Below are 12,327 nucleotides of genomic sequence, written 5' to 3' on the forward strand. Positions count from 1 at the left end.
TTACAAGTACGATCTCAAAAACACATTTTAAAAAAAAGTACATTTCAAATATATCTTCAATTTTCCAGCTGTTCAAAAGAGAAACAATGCAAAAAAGAGGTACAAAATGTTCTTCCCATGACAGACTTCAATAAATAACTTTTATTGTCAAAGCTAGCTCCTCCCTAACAGATGGTTTTCACCAGGATTGCAGTTGCTTTATAATGTGGCAATTGTGGGGGTATTTTAAAAGTTTTCTTTAGCAAGACAGAAAGAGACAAGGGAGACAGGCTTTTAGAAATAATTATTAGTAAAATACTATGAAATGCCGTGTTACCATGCACATGTAGTATAAGCAAATTCTAATGAAATTTTGCTGCTAGGCCTAGCTTGCTTCTAATACAAAATATTCAGGGTTTTTTCTGGGAGGCAGCTCATAACCATCAAAACACATAGTACTCGCTCTCATAATATATTTCCATAATATTGCTGTTATCAATGATGATGTCTCCAGTACAGTTTCCATGCCTTTTTGACATGATGTAAGAAACTTCTTGCAATCTAACCCTGGGTTGATCCAACTTTTTGAGCTTTTAGAGTCTTAAAATGCCATGATATATCCAGAATACTGCAAGAGAGAACTCATCCAGCTGCTAGGAGCACACGCTCTTAAACACACGTACAAAAACAGCAATACTGTATAAAAAAGCAATGATGAAAAATGCTATATATCATGGGGACATCGTGCTCACTACCTCATTACTGCCACTGTTGATGGTCACAACTCCCTCCACGACGTTCAAGATCTCCCTTTAGTTGCAACAATAGATACAGAAATAAAGCCTCTTACATAAAACCTCTGAATATCATGTACAGCAAGGGTAAACAGTTGTTTCCAAAAAAAAAAACACAAAAAAAACCCCCACACACACCTACATGAGGAACGGATGGCACACCATGGTAAGCTATTTGATTCCTCTTTCCCAGAGACGAATGTGACATAAGCTATAACGTGCCCTAAGAGAGCGTTCCAAGCAGCAGCAGTGTAAAATGCATCGTTCCTGCATTCTTTGATCCCACTTTAAAGGCTTGACAAATGCCTCCTCCTCTTTAAAAAAAAAAAAAAGGCTTCCTATTTTACAAGGGAAGTCTATGTGAACTCTCTTGTATGTATACAGAGAGAATCAGAGCTAGAGAGAAAACAAGTGGGCCAGTGAAGAGGTCCTTCCCCAACTCAGCCAAATTGAGTTAAGGGAGGAAGAAAACAAGCAGACAAAAAATCCTCCTAAGGTTTTCACGACAGATATGGACTTTCCACTGGAAACTATCCATAATCTCATGATGAACAAAGAAAAGTAGAAATTGCTTTATTTCCTTTCCTCACTACATCACCTTAGTCTTTCTTGCAAACCACTGGATTTGTTTTAAAAAGAAAAACTGCAAGGAAACAAACAAACCTTGAAGTTGTACACGTACCAGCTGGGTCTTGCACAACATTGCCAACTATCTTTAGAAGCGAGATTAAATGAAGGTTCTTATCTAAAAACATTAGCACACTTTAAAATGCATTTTAATTTGGGGAAAGGCCCAGCAAACGAGCTGTCCAACACACAACCCTCCAGCACAGCCCTTCTGCTACTTCAACAATGCAAGCTTTATGCCATAAAAAGCAATTTCAAAATCCTTGTGTCACTCAATACCTTAGAGTTTGGATTGAACGAGAAGGCTTATTCATTAAACAGTTCATTATAGTGATATTAAATCTAGCACAGGGCATAATATTTTGCAGATAGGAGGAACTAACATTACCTCACCATACTGCTTCTGGGGCAACCAGGAAAAATCCAAAGACTGTTTTAAGATGCAAATCTCATTTACAAAACTCATGTAGTGATCCCTTGGCCATCAACTGCAAACAGATTTTTATTCTGGTCTAATGCTAGCCAACACTAAAATGGCTGCATGCGTGGTAATACAATATGCTAAACATTGTGCCTGGGGGGAAAAAAAAAAAAAAAATCCTTGAACTCTGTAAGCCTTAGTGAATGTGTTCTGATTTATATATCCCCACAGAAATGCATCAGCCACAGAGGTTCACATGGTTTTCTCCCAGCAGCAACATGGCACAAGTCGTCTTGTTAGTCCTGGATTCCCTCTGCCCAAAATCTGAGAGCATTAAGGAGAAAGGGGACTTCTGAATTAATGCATGCTGCAACCAAAGAAAAAGCTCATAAGAACCCTTTGAGAAGCAAGGTTACCACATGTACATTTCTGCTCATGACAGTTTTAATCTACACTTTTAACAGTGCTACGTTAACTAAGGAGTAAAAGCTGACAATGTTTTGCTCATCTCGAAACAGCAAATTGTCTCCAGGTTGCTATATGATTTAAAAGCTAACTTTTATTTTAAAAAAACAACACTCAAAAATAATAAATTGATGTTTGATAAACCCTGAGTATTCAGGTGAAAAGTCGGTGGTATTTTAAAACGTGTCTCTTCCCAAAAAATTCCTTTATTTTTCTCAGAGAGTTTAACACATTAAACTTTAGCACATGAACTGCAACTGAGTATAAATATGAAACAAGGTCAGAAAGAAAGTTAAAAAGTGCTACGTTTACTGACTACACCAAAGTAGCAGATATCTCCTTGAAAAGCAATACACATGTTGTTCTCTTGCAAATCTGGCTTCTGTTCTAATTTTGTATCGTTTTAAACATTCAGAGAGGAATTCTTGCCTTCCTTTTGACTACACATGCTGACTTCCATCAATAGCAAGCTGGAGCAGCATGCGAATTAGATAGGAAAGAAAGAAACATTATGATCACCCTCCAGAGAGAGTCTCTGAGAGAGAGACATCCAAGATATCATAGATGCTTCCATTTCCAAACTGAGCAAGTACCATGGAGAACACACTGGGCCAAACCTCACAACAGTGTCAGCACAGTAATCAAAAAGTAGCAGAGATTAAACACTAGCAGAAACATTATGTGGATTTCCCAGATAATGCTCCCTTCTTTCCGTTCTGTCTGCCTTCCAGTCGCATTAAATAACCTCAGAAGTCACAGTGCTTTTGTTCATTTGAAGAGAAAGCTCCTTGCCACCACCCTGAAGAGTCCAGCCTACTGTGTTCTTGCTTCTGCTGTCAATCCCTTCCCTCGTTTCACCTTCCCCATGGCACCTCATAATCTAACAAGAGAATGGTTCAGTTCAGTTTATTTTTTTCAGTCCCCTTGCCTGGGACATTGCTGAAGTAAAAGAACTCTTTATTACAGCATTAATGGAAGTCTAGAGAGGTGCTCCTTTATGTGCTTTATGCTTCAGCAGTGAACAAATAAGTAGTGTATTGCAATCAGGACATATAGTGCACTGCACAGAGAGAGAGAGAAATCACCACCTTTCTGTTCACACAAATGGAAAATAGAAACACTATCTAAGCAGCTAGAAGCACTATGCCCAAATTACTGCACTGCACACTTTCAGCAGACAAGTGAAAAACTTTTAAACACAAGATGCACATTTCAATTTCTTATCGAAAAATCAAAAGAAGCCATGTGTATGCATATGAGGTCAGGACTTAAACTAAACTCCTGATATAGGAGGCATCAAATTAAAAACAGAAGAAGAGAAGAAAATGAACACCTGAAAATCACAATCACTGTTCTGAAGATAAAAAGAGGACCTATGGTCTAAGAGGTTTTTTTTGTTGTTGTTTTTAATTTGGACATTATTTACAAATGCAGGAGGAAAACATGGAAATAATCCACAATCACACATGAAATAAAAAACTTAGTTACTAAACAACTAATAAGAACACACCGTCTATAACTGCTTTCCAAATAGTTACCTGATCTATAGAAAGGATGAACTGGGACGTGCTCATGTGGCAGACAGTGGTGAATTCCTGATCAAGTTCAATTGACGTTACAAATGAATTATAACGGCTCTAGTGAATTAGAGTGCATTACAGCACACCACTGTTTACAGAGAGGCCAGATCAAAAAAGAGTTACTTCATACACAGAGTTCCCTTGCTTGTCTGTGCGTATGTATTATAAAGACGCACGCATACGAGAGAGAGAGAGAGTGCACACGCGAGTAGGAACATGAGCACACATATCAGCCAGCCATTTGGTGGGAACTATAATATGAAACACTGAGAGTCTAAACTAAATTTCATGAAGCTAAACTAAGCAGTAAGTCCAGTGCTACGTTGCCCTGGGGATTCTGACAAGGATGACAAAATAAGCAATCTCATCTCCTTATCCCTGTACAAAAGGGATGAGGAACTTTCCTTCTCGCTCCAAAAAAACTTAAAAGAAATCATCATATGGCAGTGCATCACATTTCTCTCATAAACGTCCGTCCCTCTAGACTGCCAATTCTCTCCTAAGGTGAAAGCATCTGCCTTCATGCCCGTCGGCCCCAAGGGCCAAAGTGCCAATGCTAGAAAACACCCCGCCTTACAACCTTGCAAGATGAGGGATCCCTCAAGTACCGGCAAAGTTTATTCGCAAAGCGGTAGAGGAAGTACCCACGTGACAAAAGTCCTTGGATCCTTCTGAGAGCAAACTTAGCTTGTGCTCAAAAATCTCTAAAGGTCTTTAGAAAATATCTGCCCAATATTAGTCTCTCTTTCTCTCTGTTTATATATATATATATATATATATATATATATATACACATATATGTGTGTGTGTGTATATATATTTTTATGAAAGGAAATTCTATATTTTTGTAATACAAGTTGAACATGCAACCCAAGAGCAAAACTATCCATCATTCCCTTGCTTATTTTTATTGCTGTGATTGCTTTCTCTCTCCCCACTGAAGTGCTGCTAGTACTGTTTTTACAGTAATTCAAGCTACATTTTTTTTTTATTTCTATGCATTCTTCTGTAATCATGTTTGTCTCTCCTAGACTGTTAAACAGTCTATGAAAGAAAAAGATTAGAGTGTCACAAGGGACTACGGGTGGAGGGGAGGGAGGGAGGGAGGGAGCCTTCTTCCAGTCCTCTTCAGTCAGCAGTAGCTTAAACAATTTAAAGAAAAAGGGAGAGCAAGGGTCAAGGGAAGAATTACGTTTTCCCAAATACCAGTACCTGGAAAAAAGAATTAGAAAAATGTGCACTTTAAGAAAAATAACAGGACAAAGTGTCACGTCAAAATTTATACCTTTTATGATTAAAAAGATAATTTCAATGGCTTTATACAGGCCAGAATGCTAAAACCATGTTATAAATTTGCTATTTCTCTAAGAAAAATAAACTACAGTTTGAAGGTAATACACTAGTCTGGCTTTACCAACATTTAAAGTGGCGTGCTGCAGCTCAAGAAATTAGTCTGAACGAGGATTTGAGACCATTAATACAAAATCCTGAAGCTCTGATTAAATTTGCACTCCTTTGAGATATCTGGACAGCTTCTTGAATGGTGAAAAGAAGGGAAGTGTGCTGAACCAAACCTCATGTATAATTAAATGAATCCTAGTGGAACTGGAAATCAAGTCATAGAGCCATCTGCAGTAGTATATTTGTTTCTTTGAAACATCATTTTCGACTGGCAAAGAATTAAGCTGTATTATGTAATGAAAATGTCTTTTTGGCTTAGTCGTAGCAAAAACATCTTCCAGGTTAAGTTAAGGATATAGGCAGAGCTCCCTAGGAAAGCTCATGGTACTGCACACCTTTGGACATCCTGATTCAGCAGAAGTCTTCAGCACATACTTAAATCTATTGATTTTATGAGAATTGAAGTATTTGCTCACAAGCTTAATAAAATCAGGACTTTGTACCGAGTCAGCTCTCGGGGGGAGAATTAGCATACCAGAAACGTGTCCAGAAAATACAGTTCATGAGGTTCCCCCTCACCCTTTCAATCTTCCCACAGGACAGGAGATAGTTCGAAACCGGTTTTCAAATTCCCGGCCTTCATAGAACAAAGTTGGGAGGACATGGACCAAGAGGAAAAGGGAAAAAAAAAAAAAAAAAAAAAAAGGGCCCCAAGATGATCCTACAAAACAAAGGGAACTCAAGTTATAAAGCCAGAGCAAAGCCCTAGGGCATTATGCAGGCTGTAGCTTCTGAAACCTCAGGGAGCTTTAATTAGATATGAACAGATAGCCAAACAGAAACATTGCCAAGGTAACCATGATTGAGGCAACACAAGATATTAATTACTCAAATTGAGATCTGTAGAGCAAAACAATATTATTTCAGAATTTATTCTTACGATGTCCTTTTTCAGAGTAAAAATAAAAAAGCAAGAGAAACAGAAAGAACTGCCTTTTAGAGACAATTTTAAAACTTTAAAATACAGCACACACAGGAACAGTGAACACTTTCCTCTCCAGAGTTATTTTTCCCCCTCATCACTTTAAAAAAAGAGGAGAAAAGATAACTCCAGCACAAAAGTAGTCCATGCTATTTTTATTAATAAATTGACAGAATGCTATATTATGGTATAAATAACAATTTAAAAGGCTGGGCTTAGTTCTAAATCAGCGTGCTGCAAAACCAAATAAATTACAATAATTTAATCTATGTGAGGTCAATGACAAGCTTATAAGGGCTTTCCGTGATCAAAAAGGCATCACCATAGTCCAGCAAATCAGCAATGCCCTGATGCCATTCCAGCTGAAGGGCAGCTTTCTTAGGCCCTCTTTTCTATCAACGCGCAAAAAATGCTTCAAAGATTGGTTCATCAAGCCACGTTGATGAGCGTGGATATATGTTAACAGGATAATATTTAACTTTGAGTAGGTGTAGCCAGAACACCGCAAAAAAATCACTTTCCAGATACAATCATGTCTTTCCATTAACACATCTCAGACTCCTGAGGCTCAGAACAGCAGGGCTGTCACAGCTCAGCACGGCCAACGTACAACGCTGATGAGTGAGGAAGACACTCCACCGAGTACTGCACACAGAAACAGACTGCTCGACAGGCTCTATCTGAAGTCAAAGGTTTCCATGGGCCCCTGCACATCAAGAGCTTTGATGCTGTGCTGGCAGGGATATAGCAGACAGTTTCACAAATCATAGTTTATAAGAGGTCGGGGACTCGTTCAGAGCAGGCTGCTCCACCGGCCCATCTGTGGCAGGGAGCGCTCAGAGCTCCATTTCCCCACGACGGGATTAGATGGCTTCAGGCCTGAGCAACCTCCCTGCTTTTCGTCTGAACAGGCTCGTCTGGGAGACTTCTGCACATATTTGTTGCTTTCTGCATGAAAAAGTGCTTCCTGACATCTGTTCTGCATTTGCGGGTCCTTAATTCCCATTAATTCCTCCCCCCTGCTCCCCTCTTCGGGTCTAAGTTGCAAATAGTAATCTGACAGAGATGGATCTCTCTCTTAAGGCTTTATATGCAGACATCCACTATGTTCACATCTTTCTTCATTTTTTCACAGATATTCCCAAGACAGTGGGGAGGGAGGGGGGTGTTTTTTAAAATTGCTTTTACAGCTTATCCAATTTTAGCATTGTAACAACATCATATAGCGGATTTATGCTATGTAATTTCACAGGTTACAGTCTTTTTTGCAAATAATCTAACGGCACTGAATGCAACAGGCTAAAAGTATAAGTCTAATCTCTGCCTCCATGTTTTCTTTTGCTTTCTTAGCTTTTTTTTTTTTCCCCCCTCCCAGTTGTGCCCTAGGTCTGGAAGCATTACTACAAGGCTTGCCTACGCTTGCTATTCTGTATCGAACGTTATGACAGGGACAACTGAAAAACTCAAACAAAACCTATTCAGATTTCATTGTAACCTGAAGAAGTTGAAGCCTCAGACAAGTCCAAAACTGATTCTTCCTTCATTTGTATATTTGGAACAAATTCAGAGCCCATCTTATTTTCATGCCTGCATAAACTTTAGACTTTCATGTACAATTTATACTATATAAATTTTACTTTCTTTTTCATTGACAAGCATAGTACTGGAATTCTCTGTCAAAGTCTTGAAAATCAGCATCGTAGTGCTGCCAGCAAAAAGCTTGCGCTGCTGTTTTTACCTGAACATGTTTCAGCGTTATTTGTTTTGTTATGGGACTTTATGGCTCGAGTTGCACATAACAATGCTTTTTATGAACGTTCATGACCCCAGTAGTCTTTGGAGTAATGTTTTATTGTGTTGATGCATTATTCTTTTCAAAAATAATTAAAAGGATACCAGAAATGCGACTTTCTTTGTTCTCATTCCCTCCCTTTCTGTATGATTTTGAGCTAATTGCTTACATATTACATCTTGGGGGATGTTTAACTGATGCAAAAATAGTTATTCTCTGTAAGCTGTGAATAGGGTAGTTTTTACAGAAAATGCACACTTGCCTTAGAAGTAAAAGGTATTCTAGGGAGGAGGGATACTTCAAAGGCAGACAGAATCCGTGCAACTCTTTCCACAAACCTCTAATGGATCTGAATGAGTGCATACCATTACGGCTACAGATCTCCTCAAGGTTACCTGCAACAACCTCCAGGTGGTCTTAGCATAATTCCCAACCCAGCTTAAAAACCACCAGAACCATTCCTACCTTTAATTTATATTTTAATTTATATCAGACCAAAAGTAAAGCAACCCTGTTAGGCAACGAAGGCAAGATTCTGATCTGAACCACCACGCGCAACATAACACTTCGACTCTACAACAACGTTATCCCAGCGCCCAGGCCAGCTGGAGCCTCATACAAGTAGGAAAGAAGAACAAAAACTCATAGAACAATTCTGGATTTTAGCTACTTGTTGGCTTACTACTCTGAAAATATGAAAAAATTCTCTTGTATGAAACCCTCGAGTATGCAATCTAATCTTGTTTACACATCTTACTTTTCTATCTTCTGTAATACATGCTATTCACTTCCTTTCAATAATTTAAAAATCAAAATATACCAGTATCTTGATGATAGTTATGCTATTATATACTTTTGGCACTCCATATATTAGTCTTTTCAACACCCAAATGCCTGACAGCATAAATACTAGCTGAAATATGATTTCCTGTTTATAACATAAGGTACATGTATGAAATGATTTGTCTCCAAGGCAAGTTTAAAGAATTGCTTACCACAGCGTCCAGCATCGTTCCTGTACCGTAACAGCTGGGAACTCAAGAACTATGTAGCACCTACCCAAGCAAATCTGCAAGCTACCACTATTACCAAAAAATTTAGGATTCTCCCCACTGGAAATTCATACTTTGATTCTCCAAATAGTTACCAATAAAAGCTAATGCACAAGGAGGGACCAATGATATTACCTGATCTAATAAAAATTACCTCTGTACAAAACTGTTTCCCTTCTATTTCTAGACTATCACTGTATTACTATTACAAATTATTCTCAAAGTGCCTTGAACATATGCATTTAGAGGATGAAAAACTTCAAAATGTAATGCCTTATTTGCAAATTTCATTACTACTGTTTGCATTTTACTATCTTATTTGATGAAAGAACAAGATTCTACATTTATTCAGTGTACCATGTAACACAGGTTTCCAAATGCACAAACACCATTTTCTCCTCTAAATGGGAAATTCTCAGCCAACTGCCACTTTCACTTAACAAAGCTTCCCAGAATGGCCCAGAAAATCAAAGTACTAAGTACAGGTTCTTCTCTTGAATGTATTCACGTTTCTTGGAAACACCAAAACTAATAAATCTGTGCCCAAGGCCAAACATCAATCAATAACACCGACAGGAACGGTTCTGGGGTCTCCAAAGAAGTGCTGTAACTACTACAAGCCCAGTCTTCATGCTTAGCAAATGCTGATCAGCAGTTTTGGTTAAGAAGTAGGTAATGCTGTCCCATGAGGGTGGCTCCAGGAAAGCAAAGTAATGCCTTCCAAGATTACTAGATTTAACCTGCAACACCATTTAAATGTCTTTAACTTCCACAGATCTAGGAATGGGGGAATTTTAAGCCATCTGAGACCCTGGAAGTATTTATCTCATTTCAACTACCAAGAGCACAGCAAAAAAAAAAAAAAAAAAAAAAAAAAAAAAAAGGAGAAAAGGAACTTGACACTGGTGGATGTTGTCTGATGCCTGGGTGCTACTGCACGGGCTCCAGTTTGGTCCAATCCTGCTAGAGCTTCACACAATACAATCACACAAAATAATGACTTGACAAAACCTGCAGTCTTTCTGGCAATTTTTCAAATCTCTGTGTAAACATGAAAAGCTGGGACTGATCTGCACAATGGTTTTTATTCCACAAATTTAATCAGGCCAGTGCCAATAGGAAAAAAAAAACACGCAAAGGAAAGATATGAAAAAAGTTCACAATAAAAATATGTCTTTGAGGGAAGGAATTTGATTTTTCTAGTTTGATTTTACATCCATGTCTATGATTATTGTTATTAAAGAAATCCTGCATTAATACAGTGTCATTTTTTCAACAGAGAAATATAAAGAAAATTTTAAAAAAAACAAAGAACATTAAGGTGATGTGTTAAAAAAACCTAGTAGCAATAACTGGCATCCTCATCTTTCATTCATGCTTACATGGTCCTCCTTCTATGATGTGTAATATTTAAGTTAGTCACATCTATCCTGTCACCTCCTTGTAAATAAGTATCAAAAGAAAAATATATCCAGCGCCAAACAATACACTAGATAATATTTAGCCATGTTTTAGCTCTTAGCTACTTTTCCTCTAGCAATGCTTTTGAGTGTCCACATAATTCACCATCTACAAAATTCTTATAGCTCAAGAATAACGATACCAATAAAGTTTCTGATCTTTATATGCACTTTCATTATGAAAGCCAGAGGAAGAATACAACACTGAACATGTTTAGTATTAATTTGCTCCTTCACACACAGATGTCTTTGGATCATGAAAGCTGGTGGTCCCTTGAGTAAGAGAGCTATTCCCCCCCCTTCATTTCTGACCATTCCTTCACGTTGCAGACCAATGTTCTGACATTTGCCAGCTGAAAAATAGTCCTTTTGTATATACATGGAACTGTGCTGTCTTGATAGTTTACAGATATTCAAGATCTATTTTAAAAATGATTTTTAACTTAAAAACACTCATCTCGAGCTTTGAAAACACGACTGTGGCCAGTGACACTCGCTTTAAGCGGAGAGCTAACAAAATTCAACGTAAAATGTACAACGTTCAGAAGCAATAAAACCTGAGCCAGCTTTCTTTTTGCAGACATCTGAATAAACTAGGAGGCAGAACTGAAGGCAGGGTATTCTCTCATGTGAGGAGGGACTTGGGGATTTTTAAGAACTAACCAAAAACCTAGTAATGAATAAGAGGTAGAAATATTTCACAGTAGAAAGTGAAAATTAATTAATATGCTTATCTTTTTCATAATCCTAGGCCCAAAGCTTACATTTAATACTCTGCTGCTGTAAAATTTAGGACAAGAGCAGCAAAATACACCTCATTTACTCACATACTTATTTTCTTCTTTACTGGTACAACTGTATGATTTATATTTCACACAATTAGTTTGCTGTTTTCAGCTTGAAACACATTCTCCTGTGGGAGGAATAAGAAACTCAACCACCGATGCAGATGTTTTGACTGCATAGGGTCCTGAGTTTTATTAAGGGCAAGAATGATTCCCCCTCCCCCCCCCCCAATGGTTCTTTTTTGACAGCTAGGCATTTGATTTAATAGTCTTTTTAATTAGTTGACACAGGTTTTGCAGTCTAAACCTCAAATGCATGCAGCTCATCATCACGCAGGGAAGTGAACATGCTTACCTTCTCTTCACATTTCCTGTGGCAGGCATACTTGCAAACTAAAATAAAACCAAAGAAAACAGATCAGTACAAGAACGGGTTGGATTCTCTCTCTGTTTCTTCAGATCAGCCTTCTATGAGAAATCCAGCCAACCCCAAGCCTTTAGATCTAAAAATATTTACATATTCAAAACAGACAAGAAAACCTTAACAAGAAGCATACTGTGCCTTTAGGTTTCCCCCCATTCTCAAAGATTAGTTAATCACAACATCGTTATCAGCTCTAGGCATTCCACCAGCTCATGATAACTTATGGTCCTTGGCTCACCATCTTGCCACTTGCCTTTACAACTTCGTATGTATTAGAAGCATTACTACCTAAGCAGCAAGGAGAGCAAGATCAAAATGTTCCCAATGAGTTGTTTGAACCCTGTGACTCTTAAGTCACACCAGCAGTTCCAAGACCTAAGAAAAGCAGAGTGAATTCAAATGGCCATCACTGTTCAGGCTTTCAATTTCAGATTGTGAAAAGGAGTTTGCACAACGCTACAGACAATATCTCCAAGAGGCTAACAATTTATTTTTAATTCCTGCTGATCTCAGAGCAGGCAAAGATGACTCATACAGAAAGGCAACACTTTCACTTAAGAAGCAA

General features: G+C 38.1%; 1 protein-coding gene across 16 annotated transcripts in view; it reads right to left on the minus strand.

The window, feature by feature from the left end:
• The window catches only part of TNS3 (tensin 3), a 265,299-nt gene that overhangs the window by 163,234 nt on the left and 89,738 nt on the right, over nucleotides 1–12,327 (minus strand). For 15 of the 16 annotated variants that reach the window (XM_068936084.1, XM_068936082.1, XM_068936083.1 and 12 more), the window contains one exon: nucleotides 11,694–11,731. The exons of the other annotated variant lie outside the window; for it this stretch is intronic. In XM_068936084.1, coding sequence (XP_068792185.1) covers nucleotides 11,694–11,731 — 38 coding nt within the window. The remainder of the gene's footprint in view (nucleotides 1–11,693; nucleotides 11,732–12,327) is intronic. 16 annotated transcript variants of the gene reach the window in all.

This window comes from Struthio camelus, chromosome 2 (assembly GCF_040807025.1).
Source record: "Struthio camelus isolate bStrCam1 chromosome 2, bStrCam1.hap1, whole genome shotgun sequence".
Classification (NCBI taxonomy): Eukaryota; Metazoa; Chordata; class Aves; order Struthioniformes; family Struthionidae; genus Struthio; species Struthio camelus.